General features: G+C 41.7%; 1 protein-coding gene across 1 annotated transcript in view; it reads left to right on the forward strand.

Annotated features, from left to right (window-relative positions):
* The window catches only part of LGI3 (leucine rich repeat LGI family member 3), a 480,821-nt gene that overhangs the window by 65,395 nt on the left and 390,065 nt on the right, over nucleotides 1-25,361 (forward strand). The window contains exon 2 of the mRNA XM_044082968.1: nucleotides 22,437-22,508. Within this exon, the coding sequence (XP_043938903.1) occupies nucleotides 22,437-22,508 (72 nt within the window). The remainder of the gene's footprint in view (nucleotides 1-22,436; nucleotides 22,509-25,361) is intronic.

Below are 25,361 nucleotides of genomic sequence, written 5' to 3' on the forward strand. Positions count from 1 at the left end.
TGTGAAATAAGCACATTAAGAGAAGGGAGAGCGTACCCTTTTTTTGCAAAACAGAGCAACAACGTAGATAACCCTGAAGCACTTAGTATTACTATGAATGAGATCATGTGGATTCCAATACATTACACACAGGATGTGGGTAGTATCAAATATATATATATAGGAAATATTGGGACATTCTTTTAACAGATCCGGATATATCTAGGATGTTGGGTGATACCCCAATGTTCACATATAGAAATAAACTCAACCTTCACAGGATGCTATGTGGCTCAAACAAAATTGATGGTATTAGAATGGATGATAAAACAAGTACTACTAGCAGATGTTATAAATGTAAACAGTGCAAATATATCAAAGAATCTAATATGTTTGTACATCCAGTTACCAAACAAGAGTTTGCATTCACTGCATCAGCTACATGTGACACTGAGCATGTGGTATATTTAGCGACATGCCAGTCTTGTCCTGCGTTTTACATTGGGAAGACGGATCGAAAATTAAAAGAGAGAATTAGAGAACATGTTTATAAGATCAGGACTTCATATTTGTCTAATGCACTTGCAAAACATGTACATAATACGTGCACAGAACATAACTTTATGTTTCAAGCTATCCACGTTAATAGGCCTGGGATTAGGGGAGGAGATATATTTAATCAAACTGAGCAAATAGAGGTAAAATGGATTATCAGACTCAGAGCTGATTGCAGCCCTGCTATAAATGACAGGGTATCCATAAAACCAATACTTAAGGCTAGGAAGTTAAAGTAGATGTATGGATTGAATTAAGCTATTATGCTAGGAATATCCACACATATATATACCATTATTATTTTTTAGCTCTGTTCTTACTGTACCTATCTGTTCATCGTCTAATACCATGATTGTGTAATTTATGAATTTTATTAATTTAGCCATATTCTATGGACAAATTATGCACTTTTTTATTTTTATATTTATAAGGATGATTTTTAAGATATGTATTACATTGTGTATTAGTTGGGTTTATTAAATGTATAGAATTTAGACATATATATTTATTCATTATAAATATATATTCTTAAATTAATTTTAATATATTTAGAGGTCTATACATACTTATATATATATTTATATGTTGACATAGATATTATTAATAGTAGAACTGTCATGCAAGTGTTTTATTAGAGTATTTTAACTTTTGGTGATATATGAAGTGACATCTTATGCTGACAGTATATTTTAACAGGATATGACATGTTTAAATTTGAATAGTGTTTCCTATAAATGTGAATGTCTATCATTGATAGACTCTTACGGCCTGATGAAGACCTAGTCGAAAGCGCTTGCCGGATTTATTAATAAAAGTATTTATTTTACTTCGCTGAACGCTTGATTTGTTATTTTGAGTTGTTTACAAGCCATTGTTATGCGAAGGAATTTGCTTTCAACTTTGAAACATTGCAACTGCTGGGGACTATTAACTTACTGCTTAGTACGCATATTGGTACATTTGGAGTGCACCTACTCTGCCTAAACTGTGCTACAACCTTTCTTGCCATTATATATATTCAGTGTTTTTTCTTGTAATGTTGTCTGAAAAAGTGCACTCGACTTATGTGCATGAAAGCGCTAACAACTTTTTAAATAAATTGCTTGGATTCTACTGTGGTCGTCAGCTTTTGTTTTTCTTACATTGAACAAACATCGAAAAAGAGGCTAGGATCATCTTTTTAATCTATTTTACTAAAATAGTTGCAAGTTACCAACTTGCAACTATCACCCAATACGCAGACGGTCCTGTCTTATCTTTTCAGCCCCTTACTCCCAAGAACTTCAACACAAAATGCAAAAATCTTTTCAAGACATAGAAAAATACCTCTCCAACCATCAACTCATTTAAAACCAAATAAGACTAAGTTAATGATTTTCACAAACAAATCATCCAAGCTCAGCTCTATACCTCTCTCTATCTACTCCTCTAAAAGAACAAAAATTGAACCAACTAATCAGACCAAACTCTTAGGAGTTACAGTAGATGACAGGCTAAAATTTGATACACATATCTCCCTAACAATCAAAAAAGTCCATGCCAAACTTGGCACTCTCTACAGGGCCAAACCTTACCTCACTCGCTAAGCTAGACTAGCCACACCAAGATCCCACTTACTATCTGTCCTACTCTATTGCTCACATATTTTCACCACCCTTCACAAAGCTGACTTTAATAATCTAGAATCCTGCTATAATAAAATAACTAAGTTTTGCAGCCAATCATCCCCATAAAACCTATCATTGCTCTTCTCTTCAGCACCTCAGCTGCCTGGAACTTTCCAACCTGTTAACTTTAAAACCAACTTACCTTTGTCCACAGTTATACACAACCCCAGTAATTGTCCTGCACTTTCAAGCCTGGTACAACCCAACATAAACAGCGGGTCCCTTAGGTCTTCTGACAGACTTCTGCTAAAACTTACCCAATCTCACAACTATCATGGTGACTCCCTCTATTCCAACAAAATAGCCAAGCTATGGAATGCTCTCCCTCAGCACATCCAAAAAAATTCTAACATTTCCTCTTTCAAAAAAAAAAGCCTACAAGAATATCTCAACAGCAACTTGCTCTGCCCCTGTATTTCACCTGGATAATTTCCTTCCCAAATGCCTTCACAACTCTCTACACTCCTGCACCTCAAACAGCTGTATATCACCTGGGTAATTCCTGCCCATATGCCTTCACAACTCTGTACGCTCCTGCACCTCAAACAACTAGGGGCTTATGCCTAGATCTGACTTGACTATATTACTGATAGAGTTCTGATTACACATTAGATCCAGTCATTTGTATCTCTGTAATATGTGCTATTATGTTTCCACAATTAGTATTTTTTTTCTTTAGCATCTTTGTTAACTGTACCGTTGTAAATTGTGATGTATTAATTACTCATCTCTTGACAACTTGTTTGTTGTAAACTAAATTTGTTAATTTACTGGAGCTTTTTTCCCCGGGTCTCCGCTGAAAACAGGCTACTGGCCCAGTCGGACACTACCCAGTTAACAAATGTAAATAAATAAATAGATTTTACAGGGTAAAGTGAAGGGAAAGAAACTTTATTGCTTGGATCCAGAAAAGTATCAAAAAATGCCACACTGTGTCTGAGTGTAATGGACTTATACACAAAGAGCACATGGACACTGTAAAATGAAAACACTGTCTCACAGTTTTTTTTCTTGGCTTGGTATTAACAAAGACATTGAAGATATGACAGCAAGCTGTGTGGGAGGTCTGATGGTTTGGAATATACTAGTTCAGTTATCTCTGCTATCCATGGAATGATTATGGTTCTTATCTTCATGGCAGCAGCTTCATGCAGACATCTGGGGGATTTGTGAACTGGATGTTCATCACTGCATTAAATTTGCATTTTTGAAAGTCAAGAAGGTATCTTGATGTAATCAAATAAATTAATAAATTATAAACTTGCTACATACAGTGTTCACAATTGTTTCTCGTACCCAGACTGTCAGTAGGATTATAGCTCACTGTTTCATAGGAATTTAAATCTTTTGCAAAGCAAAACAATACAGTGTGTCACAACCTTTTCCTCTCACTAGGCAGTGAATGAGGTAGCACAGCATGTTATTGAGAGAGTCCTGTCGATCAACCTATAGTATTATGATGAAATGGGAATTGTCAGCCTTGTTTCATGAATTTCAAGTTTCATCAAAAATCGCATATTGAAGTTAGTGATATCATAGAAGTCTGAGGGGTAAGAAATTTCACATATCCTCCAAGGTTGTGTGATCTCAGAGTTAGTATGTTTACAGTTGTGGGGGGTGTTCCCATACGCCTCTCCTTTTTTTGCTAAAGTTGGTCATGTGCATTGTCAACTATAAATTTTCTTTGGTTGTAGTAGGTGATACAATAACACAATGAATTGCATTGTCATGTCACAGCAAGGTTTTCTGGTTCAGTTCTTGGATGGGTTGCCTTCTATGCAGAGTCTGCATATACTCCTTCCAGACATGTGGGTTTTCTCCGCATGTTCCAGTTTTCTCACACTTTTCAAAGACATGCAGTACGTAAACTGGAAATATCTAAACTGTCTATAGGTGGGCATATGTTCACATGGGGTAGAGAAGGAGGGCCTAGCAGTCTAATTCGATTTCCCCACATGGATGGTGGCAGCAGTTCACTGGGTCACTAAGCCTAGTAAACTCATGGATGGTGGCAGCTGTTCACTAGGTCACTAAGCCTAGTAAACTCATGGATGGTGGTGGCTATTCATGGGTTCATTAAGCCTAGTAAACTCCTGGACGGTGGCAGCTGTTCACTAGGTCACTAAGCCTAGTAAACTCATGGATGTTGGCTGCTGTTCACTGAGTCACTAAGCCTACTAAACTCATGGATGGCAGTGGCCATTGACTGGGTTGCTAAGACTAGTAAACTCATGGACAGTGGCAGCTGTTCACTGGCTTGCTAAAGGAGTCATTTGCAGTTTCTTAGTTTGAATGGAATTAGATATGATGAACACAGGTTTATAGATTAGCCAGAGATCCAAGTAATCAAACGTACATGGAAACCATCATATCATTAGTCCTGAATGCAAATATATATATATATATATATATATATATATATATATATATATATATATATATATATATATAAAATGATCATATTATTAAATTCCTCATATTTTCCTGAAATGAATTACAAACAATCAGTAATAAAAAGCAGGCAGGATTGTTTCAAACATAAATCTAAGATCAAGATTAGATTTAACCAAAGCCAAGTACAGAACAGCAGTGAGTGACAAACAGTATGATACACTAACAGCAGGAATCAGATCCACAGTTAAAATTTATTAAACTGACTTAGTGCCTCAGCCATAATAGCCTTCAAAGAGTTTGTGGCCGAGGCGCTAAGTCAGTTTAATAAATTTTAACTGTGGATCTGATTCCTGCTGTCGTTTTTTGGTCAACTGCTGGTTTTATTTTTGAATACACTAACAGACCCGATAGAAGTTTTTCTGTGGGAGAGTACATATTAGTACAAGATTACAAAATGGGCAAATGGCAGCCAAGTTAAATAATTTCCAGATAAGGACCTTTCATGTACGCAGACACTTAGATGTGCCAGACAAATCAAATTAAATATGTCAAGTAATCAAGAGACAATGATTAAACTTTAACGTTACTATTATAGTTAAGAATGTTTTCTGTGTTCCATTTTAAAAGACAAAATGATTCGACTTGCCTGGCTGTATTTTCAGCTTTGTGTTATGAATACATCACATTGATTTTATTGCATCTGAAAAATCATTTCTACTTAGCCTATAGTTTGCTACTATATGAAATGGTTTAAAATTTGATTGTAGGTGAATACTAGGCTCAGTCTGCAGACTGTTACAAGCCTAGCCATTAATCAGAAGTTAGAATTAACCCTCTACCTTGTATCTGTGAGGTTAAGACCTCTCCCCTTACTGTGCTATATGTTAAAGTATTTTACTTTATAAATATGTTTTATAAGCAACATAACTTAAACATTCCTTCATACAAAATTCTTAGAGACCTTTAGCTTATTGCAAATTAGTACATAGACAGAGCTAATAACCTTATTACTAAGTGCAGGTTTGTAAAGAGAAGGTGATATGTCCTCCACTCAGTTGTAGTAAAACTTGACAAGCTATACTTGACTTATAGTACCAGAACAGATCTGTATTTAATGCATGCTAATTTGTTTACCAGTACTTTATAGCTGCCTCTGCGTAGTTTGTTATGGAAATTGTTAAACTCACTTAAGGTATTAGAAAATCACTACATCATGACAAGACAAACAGTTGAGACTTGGGCCTTAGTCTGGAAGGGCAGATCACCATATGTGTCCACTGCTGATTAAGGATGACTTAGTACCCCACATCAGATTGCAAACTGGAGCAAAACACCAGTGGACAGACCTGCTCAGATGATTTCCATTGTAATAAATGGCAGTATTAAAAAGTCAGTAAGCCATTCAGTGACTAGTTCATCTATGTAAGGAAGTCACATGATCTACCACTTACAACTATGGACCTACCAAAATGGAGTTCCATAGGTAACATCCAGATCACTTGAGGAAACTTGCAGAGACTTGTCTTATGAAGGGAGGATAAACCATATTTTGAATATGGCATTGTATGTGTTATCAAATGATTGACTTTCCCAAGAAAATAACTTGGGCAGGAGTAGGTGCACAGCCTGAACATTGCTACACTTATGGTTATGCATACAGGTGCCTAAATGAATGCTCTTGATGTTATGTGATCCTATCTCGCCTACATTCTGACTGATGGGTTCGGAGCCGATCCCTCGGCTCCGACTCGGCACGCTTATGCCAAAGAGCGAAGTCTCTTATTGGCTGAGCTTACTATATCCCAGGATGCACCACTACCAGTCCCCCAGATCTCGTTTGCCGCTAACAAGTGAAGACGTGGTCTCGAGCTGGCTGAGCTAAGTAGTGATTAATTTCACTAGTTTTTCTGTCAGGAATTTCTTTTTTCTTCAACAAAAGCTGTTTTAACAGCTATTCTTGTGTTTAGAGTGAGTTTGGTGAAATTTACTTGGTAAATTCTTGTGTTGTGAGTGTTGACTAGGAGTACCTCTTGTGTGGAAAGGCCTTTCCCGGTCTTTTTTATTGTAGGTGACTTCTGTTTTGTTTAGGGATCTCGGATCCTTTATACTGTTGATAGTTTCTCTTTCTTGTAAAGAAGGACAAAGAAGAGAGAATTTCTTTCTAATTATAGTGTTTGTACTGTGTTTTGGGCTTTAATTCACCGGAATGTCTCAGGTACCTAGGCCTTCAGGCTTTAAAAAGTGCACCAAGTGCAACTTTAAAATGTCTATCACAGATGACCACTCTGTCTGTGTTTATTGTTTGGGTGCAAAACATTTGCAGGAGTCCTGCAGCGTGTGTCACGCTTTTTCCTCAAGGGTCCTCCAAGAGAGGAAAAATAAGCTGATATTGAAAGGCATTATAAAACCCTCCTTTGAAGAAGCTTTAGCATCCTCTCCTTCTCCTGCTAAAAAGAAAAGGGCGTCGGCTCCGACCAGTCCCCCCGGTCCGACCGCCAAAAGACATAGGCAGGCCTCTCCTTGGCTCCAAGGACTTCGGAGCCGAGGTCAACGTCAGCCTCGATGCCACCAGTCTCGACTCCTCTGGCTTCGGAGCCGATGGCTGGGGCATCGAGAGGCGGGTCATCTTCATCGGCTCCACTGGTTTCGGAGCCCATGAAGGTTGCCCGCTCAGACACTTCCTCCTCGGCGCCGAAGCCCTCCTCGGCACCGATGGAAACTAGTTTGGGTATTCCTTCGGCGCCGATAGTCATCGAGTCGCCTCGGAGCCGGTCCCCTAGCCCCTTGGGGCCGTTGGAGAGGCCATCTCGAACCCGTTCAGTATCCTCTAGGTCATCGAGGATGTCAGATTCGGACATAGACAGGGTGCTCCAAAGACTGTTCCAGTCTCCAGTCTTTCAAAAATTTGTTTCGGCTCCGACCCAGTTGGCTTCGGAGCCGACAGCCCATGCCCATGTCATTGCCATTCCTCCTCCGACCACTTCGGCTCCGTCGGAGCAGGTGCTGTCGGAGCCGGTAGAGGTCTTAGGGTCGGCTCCGACCCTTACTCCAACCCCGGCCTTCGGGTCCGAGTTTGGTACACGGACTTCTTCGGCTGGACCTGGGGGTGATGTTTCGGGACCTATGCTGTTGGTTCCGAGCCTCCCTCTCGGTGCTTCGGCTGCGGGACTTCCGTCTGCTGTCATGGCTCCGGGGACCGGACACTCCCAGGATTCTGGGGGTCCGGCTTTCAGAGCTATGAGGAGTGCCTTGGCCAAGTCTTCGGCCATCTCTCCGGCTTTACCGGCACCTTCCCTGGGCGTGGAGACTGGGTCTTTGGCAGTTCCCCTGTCCTTAGGCAGCGGAGCCCCTGGGCCTGAGGTTACCCCCATTGGGGGTTCCCCTCCTCCTGAGGGTTCTTCAGAGTTGTCTTCAGAGGAACCCCCAAGGAAGAGATCGTGCAAGAGGAAGCACGTGGACTCCCCCGAGTCTATTACATCGGACACTGATCTTGATGATGCGGAGGGGTCCCGGTCGTCCTCGGATGATGTCTCATTTGCAGACATCTTAGAGATCCTCAAACAACGAGGCGGCTGGATATCCAAACCCCCCTCTGCTGATGAGTCAGTTATTCTCAAGGCCTTTGGGGCTCAGCCCTCCGCCTCCTGGGTGTCTCCGCCCTTCGACGAGCTCCTGGATTTAGTTTGTCGGAGGGCGTGGGAACATCCAGATACCGTGGAACCAGTCCCTTCTCGTCCTAACAAATTTTTGTCTGCCCCACCCGAGAAGGAGTTCCTGACTAAAGGCGTGGCTGTAGATGCCATGGTGGTGGCATCTGCTACACAACAGGACGTGGCAGAGGCTTCAACGTCCGTCCATCCTCCTAATAAGGAGTCTAGGAGCATGGACCGACGGAAGCGTACCCTGACTTCAGCGGCCTTTACTTTAAGGTCCCTGAATTATTTGGCACATTTTACTAGGCTTCAGAGGGATCTGGTCAAGGAGCTGTCAGATTCCCTCTCAGGTAACCTACCTGAGCAGCTAGCCCAGTCGGTTAGCTCTCAGTTGGCTATCCTTGCTTCAGTTTCTAACTCGTCCATGAGGCTCATTTCATATGCGGCCAAAGGGGCGGGTAGAGCGGCAGGCACAGGCATGGCTCTACGGAGACAAGCCTGGCTCCGTTTGTGTCATTTTGCGGAGGCCTTCAAGTCTTCCTTCGCCGACGCTCCCTTTGATGGGTCCTCTTTGTTTGGACCTAAGGTTAAAGACACTCTTACCCGCTGTGAGCAAGAAGAAAAAACTTTATCTGCCGTAGGTGCACGTTATTCCACTCCCTTTCGGCCTTATCCCAAGGCTAAAGGAGGAGGGAAGATGTGGTTCCGCAAATCACGTAAGTTTTCCATCAACAGCAGGAAGATTCCCTTCCAGAGGCAGAGGACGGGGAAATTTTTCTGGGAGACGCCGTCCCAGAGGCGGCAGAGGGCCCCGCAATTCTGGAGACCGCGAGTCCTTTCGTGGCTCTTCAGCCTCCCACACTTCATGAGGGATTGCCCGGCTGTGCTGCTCCAGAGCCAGTCGGGTGCCGTTTTGCCAAGCACCTAAAAGCCTGGGAGTCAATCACTCAGGACAGATGGGTGCTTGATTATTGCCGGAGGTTACACCATTCCCTTCACACACTCACCCCCACCGTCCAAAAAATCCCGGACCCACCACCCAGTCAAAGGGAAATTGCAGCCGCAGAAGCGTTAAAGCTGCTAGAAAAAGGAGTCATCCAACCGGTCCCCATAGACCAGATCGGATCCGGAAATTACTCAAGGTTCTTTTTAGTGCCAAAAAAGACAGGGGACCTGAGACCAATATTGGATCTCAGCAGACTAAACCAATCCGTCACGAAATCCAAATTCCGAATGGTCACGTTACAATCCATTCTCCCATTATTGGAGAAGGATGTTTGGATGTGCTCCATAGATCTCAAGGACACCTATTATCACATACCAATACATCGGGCGTCCAGGAAGTATCTGCGCTTCAGCCTGGGAGACAGTCATTTCCAATTTTGTGCTCTGTCCTTTGGTCTCACCACAGCCCCCAGGGTGTTCACCAAATGTTTGGCAGTAGTAACTGCTCACCTGAGGAGTCTTGGATTCCAAGTGTTTCCCTATCTGGACGACTGGCTCCTGACTGCCACCACCAGTCATCTACTAATGGACAACCTCAAAGCCACCTTTTCCCTGGGTGCTACCCTGGGAATTACATTCAATTGGTCAAAGTCTGTCTTGCTGCCCTCTCAGCGCATAAGGTTCATAGGAGCAGAGATAGACTCAAAATTGATGCGCATTTTTCTTCCTACCGAAAGGATCCAAACTTTACAAGGCCAAGTTCAAGCCCTGCTTCCAAGATCCAAGACCCCAGCCAGGATGGTCCTGCAACTTTTAGGTTCGATGTCTGCCACGGTTCTTCTAGTTCCTCTGGCAAGATTGCACATGAGGATTCTTCAGTGGCTATTATCGACTCAATGGTCCTTTCAGGATCTTCCCCTCAATCACCCCATTATGATTACAGAAACGTGCAAACGGGACCTTCGCTGGTGGCTTCAGACATCCAATCTAAATCAGGGAAGTCCTTTGTTATTCCCCTCCAGTGGTCACCCTGACGACAGATGCCTCCCAGACAGGGTGGGGGGCATTGTCTGGGCAGGTTAGTTCAGGGTTCCTGGCTTCCAGGCGAAACTTTCTCCACATCAATGTATTGGAGATGAGGGCTGTACTTCTGTCCCTACAGGCCTTACACAAGTTTCTCCCTCAGGGCATCATCGCCATCCACACAGACAACATGTCGGTGGTCTGGTATCTAAACAAACAAGGAGGGACCAGATCTTACCCCCTTTGCAGAGAGGCCGTGAGGGTGTGGGAATGGGCTGTAGCTACCAGCCGTTTCTTGGTAGCGACCCACATTCCGGGGAAATCAAATATATTGGCAGACAGATTAAGCAGGACAATTCTCTCTCCTCACGAGTGGTCCCTGAACGAAACTGTAGCAGCTCAGGTTTTCAGAAGATGGGGGACGCCGTGCTGCGACCTGTTTGCAACACCACAAAATACAAAGTGCAAAAGGTTCTTCACCTTGACTCCACATCAGGGGGAAGCAGCTATGGATGCTCTAGCACAACCTTGGCCAACAGGGCTACTTTATGCCTTTCTTCCGATTCCACTTCTCCCCAAAGTCATACAGAAAGCTTCTCAATTGGGGTCCACAATGATACTAATTGCTCGGGACTGGCAGCGTCAGGTATGGTTTCCTACCTGAAGAAACATGCGGTGGACGATCCGTGGGTTTTAGATCTAACTCCGGATCTGCTAATTCATCAGTCGGGGCGACAACACCAGTCCCTTCACACTTTGAAGTTGACAGCTTGGCTCCTCCACTTCCGACCTTAGTCAGAAATCACACCTTAGACCCGGAAGTTATTCACATTTTATCTTCTGCCCACAAACCCACCACTAAGAAATTGTACCTCAGTAAGTGGAAGAGGTTTGCTATCTGGGCTCAACTCAGGGGCTTAGACCCTATCACTGCCCCGATCCCAGAGGTTTTGAAATTTTTAACATCCTTGTTTAATCAAGGATCTTCAGTATCTACTATTAAAGTCCAACTGGCAGCTATCACTAAATTTCACGAATCCATGGATCCACCGTTGATGAGCAGCAGATTATGCAAAACTTTCATTAAAGGTGCGGGGCTGTTAAGACCCCCAGTTTTTCATCCTGCGCCTCCGTGGGATCTTGATTTGGTGCTTCGTGCATTAACATCTTCCCCTTTCGAACCGGCTGCTACATGTGAGTTAAAATATCTGTCTTGGAAAACTGCCTTCTTAGTTGCAATTACCTCTGCAAGAAGAGTTTCAGAGCTTCAAGCCCTATCTATCAAACCACCGTACTTGATTTTTCACAAGGATAGAGTATCTCTTAGGCCTAACCCATCTTTTGTCCCAAAGGTCTGTTCTAATCTCTGTCTCCAACAATCTCTAGAGCTACCAGTTTTCTTTCCAAAATTCTCCAATGAAGCAGAATACACTCTCCATAAATTGGATGTTCACAGGCAATTGCGCTTCTATCTAGACAGGACTCAGCAAATTAAGTAAATCAGACCAGTTGTTTGTGTCCTTCTCAGACAATAAATTGGGTAAAACCATCACAAAAGCTACTATCTCCAAATGGATTAGAGATTGTATAACTCAGGCTTATTCCTCTTCAAATAAGCAACTTACAACATCTATCAAAGCCCACTCCACCAGAGCTATGGCTACTTCTATAGCCTTTCATTCCAAGCTCGCTATTTCTGAGATTTGTGCTGCGGCTACTTGGTCCAATCCGCACACTTTCATTTCCCACTATAAATTGGATGTGGCATCTAAAGGGCGAGCATCATTTGGTTCCACGGTACTCAGGAGTGTTTTCCAGTGAGCCACCCAGGATTCAGGTGCTAGGGCGCTGTCCCATCAGTCAGAATGTAGGCGAGATAGGATCACATAACATCTTTTAGTTATGTACTCACCATAACTTCAGATGTTTGGGATCCATCTCGCCACATTCCTAATACCCACCCTCCTTCCCCGGCCTTGGAGATCAGAAGAGATTGAACGGTTTTGAGTTCTACTGTTTTATCTTGTTTCTTCTGACGATGTTATATAAGCAGTGCTTGCATGTGTGCATGTATGCAGACAAACTAGATCTGGGGGACTGGTAGTGGTGCATCCTGGGATATAGTAAGCTCAGCCAATAAGAGACTTCGCTCTTTGGCATAAGCGTGCCTAGTCGGAGCCGAGGGATCGGCTCCGAACCCATCAGTCAGAATGTAGGCGAGATGGATCCCAAACATCTGAAGTTATGGTGAGTACATAACTAAAAGTTTCTCGAGTCTGACATACAGTACAAAGAATGAAACTTCTCTCCTGATTTGGAAGTGTCTTTATTCAGGTACATGTTGCATAACTGCAGCTTATTTCAGACAGATTTGTGAAGTCCAGAGAAGGGAAAAGTCTCTTGAAGTTATCCTTAAAGTCTATATCTGTAGTTGGATCAAAGTATCATTCATAAAAAAGGCATCTTGTGGACTTACTGAAGATTGTAAAAGTCCAGTAATGCAAAATGTTTGTAGAAAAACTTCACTTCAATGATAACTAAGCTTTTCACATGGCATCAGAATAATATAATTTATTTTGTTGAGGATTCTCCTTAATAACACTGCCTGAAGGTGATCAGCAGTTTATACTCTTCACATAATCTGAAACATTTAAGAGGACTGAAATTGACAAGGAGCAAAATGTAGAAAGGTCCAACTAAATCAGAGCATCTTCATTGATAACCTTTGAAACAAAATGTCCTGTTACCAGATATTTTAATACAATCAGTAAACAAATGAAGAAGAAAAGAGGGAGAAGGAGAGAAAGCAGGACTCACAGTCTTTAGGTTTCTACTTGGACTTCTTGTATGTCCAGCATTTCCCTCAAACACATTTTCCTTTAGTTGGAAAATGATGAAGACTTAGATCAAGCATTTTTGTCTTTCCATTTATAATATTCCGAAATGATTTTCATCTGAAACTATAATATGATATCAAAATTCTTAAAAGTAGAGCTGGCTGGGGCATGGTAGAGATCTACACAAAAGACTCATGATGGTCCATTTCTTACATAATAATAATAATATTAATAATACTTTTTAAATAGTTATGATGTCTGACATTTGAGTGAAGATTTTTCAAGAAAATCACTGAAAAAGGTGAAAGAAGTTTGGAGGTCTAGCTAAAGACTAGAAAATGAATAATATTCATTTGAACTAAAAAGAAAAATTCTGGAGGAACAGCGAACAACTGAAGAGATGGTTCATGCAGCAGATGAACATTTTGGGATCTTTAGTGTGAAACACGAATCAAAGGAAAAACAGAATGAAAAAGCTACAGATTATCAAATGTAAAGTAGGCTGACAATTAAGCCAGGATACCCTCTGAGACTATGTCAAAGGAAGCACTGCTCCTTAAAACCATTTCCTGTTTATAGCATTTGATAAAACCATAGGCTGACAGTGAAGTCTCACTAATGCACATTTCTTCAGGGCACTGCACACTGGTTTCCTAAATGACAATTTGTATGAAACACTCATCAAACACCCTCATCTTATTGCTAATTATGGAAAGTATGCAAAGTCAGTGAACATAATTTTAATTTGCTGGTACTGTATTAATTTGATATTTTTTCTTCGGTGCTTCTCCACTTACAAAGATATATTTAAAAAACAAAGGTGACAGAGGTAGTCACATTCCTGATAGACTCATCTTTACTGCCTGTCACTGACCTGCAATACTTCTGATATCAAAAATATTTCAGTTATCTAACTTGTGAGACCTTGTATTGGCATAGTAGAGTTGTAAGTCCTACTTACCTGTAACAGTAGATGTTTGTAAGACATGCTGCCTTACTGGCATTCAGGCATTTGGAGTAGTAGTGACCTGCTACCTTCATCTGGCAGTCTACAAAAACTCAGAGTCCCTCCCACTGGCTGTCTGTGGGTGTGATGGACTAATCACCTGGCAGTACAGGGGCTGCCTTACATACACACAGACAGGACCCTTTCAGTTTTCTAGGGTCCAGCAGGAGGAGAAGATGGAAACACAAGTTTTGTGAACACCAAAAACAACACACACACACACACACACACACACACACACACACACACACACACACACACACACACACACACACACACAAACACACACCACAGTACAATAAAGGCCATGGAGTAGTACTCATCAGCAACCAAAACACCAAACTATGTACATTTATAAAGGGGGTGGTGGGTGGGTACTGCCAGTAAGGTAGTGTGCTCTACGAATATCTTTTGTTACAGGTAAGTATGACTATATTCAACAAACATGCTGGCATTTACTGACATTCGGGTAGATTCCCAACACTTACCCATCCTTGGAAGGTTAAGAGTCCAGGAGCCCTTGGAGAATGGTCTTAATGAATCCTTTTCTGGCTCTAGAAAAGGCATCCAGTTTGTAATGCTGTATAAAGGTACGGACAGAGGACCCGGTTGCTGCCTCTAGAATACTTCTAGAATCCACTCCTTTCCAATACGCCATTGAAGAGGAAAAGGCCCTGGTGGAGTGCACCTTTACCTTGCCAGTGTTGACCTTACCATGGTGGGTGAAACAAAAAATACCAGAGGACAACCAACATGTAATGGTTTGCTGAGAGACCGGCCGATCCTTCTTTGCCCCTGTGTAGGAAATAAAAAGCCTTTCAGCCTTCCTGAAGGATTTCTTTCTGTCAAGTTGGTACCTGAGCTGCCAGTGCACATCCAAGAAATGGAGTCTTCTCTCCCTTATTCTTAGGTTCTGGGAAGAACACAGGGAGATTGATAGACTGAGAGTGAACTTTGAGACCACCTTTGGCATGAAAGAAGGGTTAGTGTATAACACAGCCCTATCCCTGTGGAAAATCAGGAAAGCCTGCAGTTCAGAGGCTCGCTTTGCAATTGTCAGAGCATTAAGAAAAACAGTTTTCCACTTTAAAAGCTTCAGATCAACCTGAGTGTCAGGTTCAAAAGGTGGTAAGGCCAATTTTTCCAGAACATAGTTGAGATCCCACGAAGGAGGAGGACTTTGCTTCCAAGTGGGGTCTCATGTGCAATACTCCTTTTGTGAACTGTTTTATCAAAAGAGAAGAAGAAAAGGCAGAAAAGCAGAGATGGCTACTAAATGCACTTTAATGGATGGATCTGCTAAGCAATTCTGCCAAAATCCACCACACGGAATAAAAAACAAATAAAAAATATTTCAAGAACAGTGTGATGCTAACCTCAATGAACCCTCTATTCCTGTTTAGGCACCACTTAGAAAACCTCATCCATTTGTAAACATAATATTTTCTAGTAGCAGGTTAGCTGGCATTCTTTAACACTTGATACACATTCTCATGAAACAAATACCTAAACAGAATCAGGATTGAACAGCTAGGCTGTCAGTTGCATTTGCTCCAAACTGGGGTGCACCAGCTGCCTCTAGTACGTCTGTGTGAGTACATCTAGAGTATGGGAAAGTATGTGGTAACTGTCCCAAGCTAATACCATTAGAGGGGAGAATCCAGATTCCCTTAGCAAGATGGGGGTAACAACAGTGATCATTGGCATTTCTTTCTGAATCTTCAGAAGTATCTTGTGAATCAGTGAGAAGGGGGAAAATGCATTCAGGAATATTCCCATCCAGGAGAACAAGAATGACTCTGCCCTCTAACCCTGGCTGCAAGGATGTCTGGAAAAGAATTTCTCCAGCTGTCTGGAGGTGAACAGATCTATATGAGGTGTTTCCCACATCTGGACTAGATCCTGGAACACCACTGCCTTGAGCTGCCACTCGTGAGTCTGCCCAGGATCTGCTTAGTCTATCTGTCACAGCATTTTACTCTAAGAGGAATATGATGCCTGATTCCTGACGAGTCATATAATGCTGTAAAGCCAGCTCCCACACCATTATTGGCAACTGGCACAGAGGGTAAGACCTTGCACCCCCTTGTTTGTTGAGGTACCACATCATTGTGGTGTTGCCATTAACCTCAAGAGGAGGACCCAAAGTCCATAGGTGGTGAAGAACTTTCAAGGTGTCAATCACTGCCAACATTTCCATGGTATTATTGTGCTTCCATGCATCCATGGTTCTCTAATTGGCCTGTAGTTGCACTGTCACTGACACAGCTCCTCAAGTGTCTGTCTGGGCAGATTGTACTGGAACAGGTGGGAAGAAGGGAAGTCCTGGACTGATACTCAACTGTGCTCACCCCTATAACTCTCCTCTGATAAAGTCCAGCACTGGCAACTGGGCTTCCAGGGAATGCAAGTGCTGGGTCCAATAATTTCGTAGTTGAAATAGGTCAGTACCATCATTAGAATCATGGACGCCATCAGTGCTAGAATTTTTAGGAATTCTTTTGTTGAAGTAATGTTTCTACTGGAGAATTCCTAAAACATCTGGTAGGACAGGGCCATATCTTCAGGACATTATTTTGTTTGTTGCTTATGCACCCCAGGAAGATGAATCTTTGAAAGGGTGTCAGGCAAAACTTCCTAGGTTCACCTTGAACCCTAGCTGGGATAGTAAGATTGAGATCTTCTTTAATGTTTCCAAACAACTGGATACAGACTCTTCACAGATCAGCAAGTTATCCATATAAGAAAAAATGTGAATGCCAAGAATCTGACAAGGAGCCACTTCTGGACCAAGGCATTTCAACACTTGAGGTGTAGTGGACAGCCCAAAGGGCAATGCAGAGAACTGACTCTGTGAACCAGACACAAATCTCAGATATCTCCTGAGACAATGAGCAATGGGGACATGATATGCATCCTTCAGGTCCAGGGTCACCATGAAGCAGTGGTCCAAAAGAAGAGGAAGCACCATCTGCAAAGTGAGCATTTTGAACTTAGGGACCTTGATAAAAGGATTCAGAAAGGACAGGTCCAACACCAGCCTCCACAGCAGCTCTGTTTTGGGGATCAGGAAAACTCTGGAGTAGAAATCTTTCATTTTGTCCAAGGGAGGGGACCAGCTGTATGACCTTTGACTACAATGTGTGCCGGAGTATAGGAAGGAACAGTGAAGTCTGGTCTGGCGGATGAGAGGGAACCTTTCTGAATGGAGGCAGATGTTCCTTCTACTGCCACCTGTAACTACTTCCTATGATGTTGAGCCCCTATTTGTCAGCAGCTGCTGATGGCCATGTCACCTTATTGAGAGCTAACTTTTAAGACAGGGTACCCAGAGGGAAACTTGGGATTGACATGTGCTGAGCCTCATAATCATTGGTTGGAAGGGGAGGTTACCCTTTTGGGGAAAGGAATCCCTCTTGTTAATTTTGGTGGAGTTCTCATCTTGCCATTTCCTTTGTATGCCTTGTTTTTTGTTCAGTTGGCACTTCTCTTTGTTGGACACCAAAAATTTTCTTATAGCATAGATGTGTTGGTATTTCCTGTCTCTCAACCTTTTCTCAGTCTTATCCACATAGTAAGATAAACATGAGGTACATGTCACTGGATACCCCACACCAGTACTGTCACAATTAAAAAAAAATCCTTTACTATAAATAGTTCTATGACCTACTGCAAAGTATGTACTAACTTTCATTCACCAGTGGTAGCAAGGATGCTTTGTTAAAACACTGTTTTGTTTATTTGAATTTTAATTAGCTTTTCTTTTTGTGTAAGAGAAGGTTCAATACCAGGATAGAGAGTGTGACTGGCAAAACCAAGTTACTTAAAAAGGATCTGTTTTGGCAACTGGAATTCGCTCCTGATAGACTACCAGCTTTAAATGATTGTGTGTTCATCAACTGTATTTTGAAAGGGAAACAGAATAGAGTGAAATAATCTTTATTGCTGGTTTTTGATCATATGGCTTGGTGTGTAGTTTATAAATGTTTCATTTCTTGCATGTTTGTCATTCTGATGATGTCTTTTCATTTAACTGAAATCAAACAATAAATTTTAAGGTGAATTAGTCCTGCATGGTCAGACTATTATTTTTAAAGACCTAGACGTGTATGTGGACAAGTAAGAAATAGAGTCTTGTCTGAAAGTTGCAAGAGAGGAGGAATCAAGGAGACAATAACAAAGTATATGAAGGACATGTTTCTTCATTTCAGACAGTAGAAACTGCTGAATTGGGTGCCCACCTTTGTCTGGCTTCAAGGAAGCTGTCGCTGGAGTTGGCTGTACGCTGAATCTGAGGCTTACAAATGAGTGGGATGAGTGCTTTGGACGTGTATCTGACTTTTATTTCACATTTTTAAAGTAGCAGACTTTAATAAACGGACCACATTTGTAATCAGATAATAAGCAGACTATATATATAATCAGACGAGGAGGGTAGTTTTCTTCATTTCAGAGACAGGATACACATAAGTTGATTAATGTTTTGATATAACACAACTGATACTATAGCGTCACACAGTATTGGGTGCTTGGGCAGAGGGCCAAATGTGTACTCTTAGGTATGGTGTTTTTTTGTTTTTTGTTTTTTTTTTTTGTAATCTAAGTAGATAGTAATTACAATCTGAAGAGAATTCATTTTCCTCCATGTCACATGAAAGGCAGCAGTGAAGGTGTACACTAGTGTGCTGATGTGACAGCATTGAGACTGGGGACTTTTGCATAGCCCACCCCTCCCCATTGTAATACAGGATGAGTCTGAGGCTTGACTAAGAGTGATATTCATGTATGTGCAGGAGTATTTTTTTTAAATATACCACACTTGTAGACTGAATTTCAAGACATTTTCCTTATTTCCAGTGTAACATATTGGCAGGTTGAGTGCCCACTGGTGTACTAATCTGTAGGAGATGATACTAATGGCATTGGAATACCCATACTTATGAGTTTAAGTTGGGGGAATTGAGTGAAGATATACAATTGTGTAGATGGGAGTATCTCAATGCACTACAGAGGTCGCTGGCCTGTTATAGTTGAAGCTACCCCACTGCAGAATGCTTCACTGCGTAGGATTCTGCTTTCAGGATGGGACTGAAATCAGAAGCCCACATATTTTACAAACTCAGATGCATACTATTCTCTCTCTCTGTGTAACTTTCCATTCTGACCTCTGCACACCACATTTGCAGTTTATTCCTTGCATATCTGGTCATAAGTTAGCACACACGCACACTAGGCACATCTGCTAATCAGCTGGTTCACAATGGTTACTTCTCATAAGTTAACACACATTTAACACTTCACCTACTTGTTATGAGTTTAAGTTGGTGTGATTGAGTGCAGATATACAGTTGTGTAAATGGGGAGTATCTGAATGCAAAGGTACCTGACTTGCCATAGTTGAAGCTACTCCACAGCAGAATACTTCATTGTGTAGGATTCTGTATTCAGGAAGGGATTGAAATCAGAAGCCCACATAATTTACAAACCCAGATGCACACTATTCTCTCTCTCTCTCTCTCTGTCTCTCTCTGTCTCTCTGCGTAACTTTCCATGCTAACCTCTGCACACCACATTTGCAGTTCATTCCTTGCACATCTCCTCATAAGTTAGCCCATACTGGGCACTTCTGCTTATCTGTTGGTGCACCCTGAGCACTTTTTCTCATCAGTTGGTGCACACACTGGGCACTTCTTCTCATGAGTTGACGCATACTGGGCACTTCTGCTCATAGATTAGTGTACATTGGGCACTGTGCTCATCCATTAATGTGCAGTGGGCACTGTGCTCATCTGTTAGTGCACACTGGGTACTGTGCTCATCGGTCAGTGCACATTGGGCACATCTACTCATCAGTTAGTGTGCAGAGTACAAATGCCCACAAGTTACTACACACTTGACACATCTAATCATCCATTAGTGCATTCTGGGCACATCTGCTCATCCATTAGTGCATACTGGGTATTGTGCTCATCCATTAGAGCACACTGGGCATATCTTCTCATCTGTTAATGCACACTGGGCACTGTGCTCAACCATTACAGCACACTGGGCATATCTGCTCATCTTTTAATGCACACTGGGCAATGTGCTCATCCATTAGAGCACACTGGGCATATCTTCTCATCTGTTAATGCACACTGGGCACTGTGCTCAACGATTACAGCACACTGGGCATATCTGCTCATCTTTTAATGCACACTGGGCAATGTGCTCATCCATTAGTGCACACTGGGCATATCTGCTCATCGAATACTTTCCACATATGCTTATCATTTACTGTGCACTGGATACTCCTAACATCGGTTAGTGCAGACTGAATGCTGACAGCAGCCTTAAGCATTTAAGTCACTGAAAGTTATCTGAATTCCCAGTTAGACAGCACCATGGAATTTCTAAGGCAGTCCTTCAAAATCTAGTAAGGCAGTATTTCCCGTAACAGTCCAACAGTATAAAAGGGCAGTTAAAAAAGATGGCTGTTCTTTCAGAGCCATGGGCTGAAGTGTCATATGAATGTGCGATTCTTTTGTTGAAGATTGTGTACCCCTGACCTTGTGGATTTGTTTAGAAAATGGGACAACTGTAAACAACAGCAAGCAGCTGATCCATCTACGTGTCAGACAAGGAGATGGATAGCCCTTATTTTCATACTGTTTGGAATATGGTTTACACCTTATTTGCTGGGTACACCAGCTGACTCTGCTGTTGTTAGGGTGCTATATACAGTGGTAGGGGGTTAGACTATGCTACATCCATACAGCTGAGTGTGACTGAATCTCCATTATTATCTCCTATGGTATAACATGTCACTGGTCTGTAAAGGAGACCTTCCATCCATCCATCCATCCATCCATCCATCCATCCATCCATCCATCCACATGGAGTCAGGAGTCACTTTAACAGTGGCGATCATCCAGAGCCAAGGTTCACACCACAAGCTGGTTAGCTCTGCCATGGCTGTTCTTCCGTACTACACATTCGCACAAACACTCACACCTATGGTTAATTTAGACTGCCCATTCCATCTGCTGAATGTCTTTGGAATGTGGGAGAAAACGGGAGCAACCATTGGAAACCCACACAAATACAGGGAGAGCATGCAGACTCTGCACAGAAGGCACCCCAGCTGAGAATTGAACTAGAAAATGTCTTGCTGTGAGGTGACAGTGCTATCCACTGTACCACAGTGTCGCCTAGGCTTTTAAATCAATTTTTTGTGGGCAAACACCAAATAAATTCACTCCATTTTTCTGCCTTCACATTCAGGTTGCTGATGTGATATGCAGCACTATAGGTACCACATTTCCCTGAGCTTTCACTTATTTTTAAAATGTACACAAAGAAATGTGCACTTTGATTTCCTGCAATAATAGTACTGCAGCCTTATGGGCATAACTGTCTGTCATTGTCTTTTTCCATCAGACAGTAAATGCCTGTCTTTCTTTCAAGAAATCATATCAACTAAGCACATTTTCTTGTGACAACATACACCAATGTCACGTGATAGCTAGAGTGCTTGACCATGTGGCAGTTGAGTCAGTCTGACTGCGACAGTAATTTGACATAGCAAATTACTATTTTACCCATGCCATTTGATTGAGTACAGCGACTTGCACTTTTATTAATACTTAAATAGCTGATGCTGCATGAATGAGCATGTATAGGTAGACGTGGCGGTGAGCACAGGTATAATATGAGTCTCAACCATAAACTCCTTGATTGGAGCAAATGCCATTATTAAAGGCCAGACTTAACAGCAAGATGGACTTGGGCAAGAATCTACCAAATGTCCTGTTCCAGAGTACATGCTGAAGCGGACAATTGCTTGCTTACAGGAATGGATATCTGTGGATGGAACTGAGACCTCAAAAGACGGTATTTAAAGTTGGAGAGAAAGAAGACAAAGAGTCCTAAGATTAGGAGCATGACAGCACAGTCTCCTGTCAATATTCTTGGGTTTTATTTGATTTTCAGGCAGGGGTTTTACTGGACCATTTATTTTGTGGTGCTGTCTTCATTTGATTTATTGTCTGCAGACAAATTATTTTAGTTGAAATAACTTTCAGTTACATGACACACTATTGTTAACTGCTGTTATACCCAGCGACTGTATATTTTCATTCTATATTGTCCTCACACTAGTTACATTCTATGCTGCAACCACCATTTTTATTAAAAATGTATTAACTTCTTGAATGTTATATGATGTCAGCTTTAAATTGCCACTCTTTACCGTCCTTCTGCAAATCCTTAGGGCTTTTATCATGTTTATGATCTTCAGGAACATTGCATACAGTGACACAGATTGCAATAATACTTAAAAATCTGAGAATGTTTTGACTGAGTATTAATTTCTTTTCTCATTTTCTTTTTTCAACAGAACCTTTGTAAATGCTACATTCAGGAATATCAAAGAAAATGCCTTTGCTCACTTACCATTTCTTCAGTTTCTGTAAGTAAAAATCACTTGTGTGTTTTTATTTTAGTTCATCTTATTTTTTTCTCAGAGGGTTAAGTATTAAAGTATATTCAAGAAAGACTGTTGCGTTGATATAGTCAAAGATGATGCAACAATAAGCTAGAGCTTTGAGAACTGGCCTACCCAGGTATGTGCATTAGGATTATATGGTTATACATGCATTAACATCTGGATGTCTTACTGCTTTGACTTTTAGGACTTGTTGCACTAGCAGGATAAAACTATGGCCATGTATTAGATGAGAATGTTGCAAGAACAAGGTACAGTGACAGCTGAAAACTGCTAAACTCATTTCAGCTTTGATCTTTACCCAAAACTTTCTTTATATGCACACACCCACACACACATGTGTTACCTAACAATCTTTTGATTGACAGTCAGAAGACTGACAGCAAAATATAGACACTGCAAAATATTGATACAGCAAGACAAAATCCTGACAAAATTGAAGCTGTACTGGGGAAGATTTATGCCCTTTTCCACTGCTGTGTGACCTTGGAGTTGGTATATATAATTAGCAGGGGCTGTGGGGGGTGTAGGAGGGGATGGCCCTCCACCCTCCCGCAAAAACAATGATAAAATGTTTTTGCTGGCAGAAGCCTTCCTGCACCACCTCCACACCCCCTGCTATTTATATATTCATCTCCAGTGTAGCGCAACAGTGGGGAAAGGGCATAAAATCTTCCTTAGTATAACTTCAGTTTTGTCAGTATTTTGTGTTTAGATATTGTGCAGTTTTGCTAGTTTAGATATTTTACTGTCAGTCTTTTGGCTATTGATCAAATGATGGTTAGATTATGTATAGGCCCCCCCCCCCACACACACACACACAAGGACTGCCAATTTATCAAGTAAGCCAATATGAAGATTGTCACTGTTGTGTGGTGTTTAGTTCTGATTCTCAGAAATATATTACTATTAGTATTACTTTTTTCTTTTACTGTATTAACCCTGTCAAACCCTGAGCTGTTGGACATGCTCCACTTAAAGAAATCCCAATCCCTCATAGCCACACGCTCCAGGGATCTAAACCTTGTCATCACAATGAACAAAACATGCTGGAGGGATAGGTTCCTGACCCAGAGACTCCCCGTACTCTGGAATAGACTGTCCATACATGTCAAGCAGAGCACCTCCTTGGCCCTCTTCAAAAGGAACTTTGACGATTGGATGGGAGATAGGAAATTCACCCCGGGGATCACTGAGTCACCCTGCTAAACAGGGGTCCAGGGAAGTAAATATTGTGGGAAGAAATATCCAGGGAATTGTTATGGCTAGGCTTGTATAGGCCCTAGGGCTGATAGCCTAGTACCAACCTATGAACCTATGAACATTCCAAGTATGGAGCATTTGAGAATCATGGTGTTATTTACGTCACATAAGTATGAATTTTCACCGTGTAAAAAAAACTTTAACTGTATGTGCCAAAAGCTAAAAAGGATTCTACATCTTTCTTGAGAGGCACAGCCACACTTCCTGGACTGAAAGTATAAACATTTAAATACACCAGCAGTGGATGTCAACATGTTGGTTAATAGCACATCTGTCACTGAACCTGAAAGTTGTAGGTTATAGACCCTGATAAGAACAACAATCATACAGGAAGCACTGGTATGTGAGTGCAGCACAGAGCAGAGACTGTCATAATAGGTAAGCTATTAAACCTAGATCCCATCCACCAGTGCTACAGCAGAAAAACAGGAAGAGCTTTTTAATTCATAAAGTTAAAAGATACCATATGCTTTTCACATTACATACTATTTTTTTCAGATATTTAAATTAAAAAACACAAAATCCACAACACGGAATAAAAAAACAAATAAAAAGTAATAATAAATGCCATGCCCTCATTCTTTTTTTGTATTTCCTTTAATTTCCTTTCTCATTTTCAATCATCTTAAGTATGCTTATGTCATATTTCTTCATCTGAATACTGCAGTTATTGAGAATTTTTCCACACCTGTCTATCTAAAGTTGTCACAAACGTATAGTACAGTTAAAGCTCAGATTTCATCTAGGTGCTACTCCCTCATCATAGCTACCAAAAGTAGTCTTTCGGCTTTTCCTGGTTAGGGGTTGCCACAGGGGATCACAGGTCCGCTATTGATTGGCAGTGGATTTTTATGTTATCGAGTTGCCAGCCTGGCGTCCAACCTTCACAGAAGGCGCACACACACACACACACACACACACACACACACACACACACACACACACACACACACACACACACACACACACACACACACACACACACACACACACACACACACACACACACACTCACGCACATACCTGCATGTCGTTAAAGTTCAGTCGACCACAGGGAGGACATGCAAACTCCTCACAGAAGGTGCTCAGGCCAAGAATCGAACTGAAGAACCTCTTGCTGTGAGCCAACAATGCTAACCGCTGCACCACCGCAGCAGATATATCTGTTATCATACCTCCCAAGTTCTCTGTCCCAACTTTATCCCCTTGTAATTCTATGAACCCAGAGATTCTAATGCATTCACTGAAAAACATTCTCAAGTTTTCTCATCTCCCTTGTGCTCTTCCACTAAACATATTTTCTGGTATTCAGAAAACTTTTTCTCATTGTGGTAAGAAAATTGCCATATGCAGGCGTGTGCAATTCAGAAACACAAGATCCACAAGGCAATCAGGTTAAGCAGCACAGTCAGTTATGGATTTTGCTAATAGCTGTATAGTGACATAGAAATAAGAAATGTTACTGAAATGAATCTCTCTCTGTCTATTCTAATGAGGCAAGATAAGATGGCTGAGTGATAAAATGGGGTCACTTCCACAGCAGATATGAACATG

This window comes from Protopterus annectens, chromosome 9.part0 (assembly GCF_019279795.1).
Source record: "Protopterus annectens isolate FY-2018-M chromosome 9.part0, PAN1.0, whole genome shotgun sequence".
NCBI lineage: Eukaryota > Metazoa > Chordata > Ceratodontiformes > Protopteridae > Protopterus > Protopterus annectens.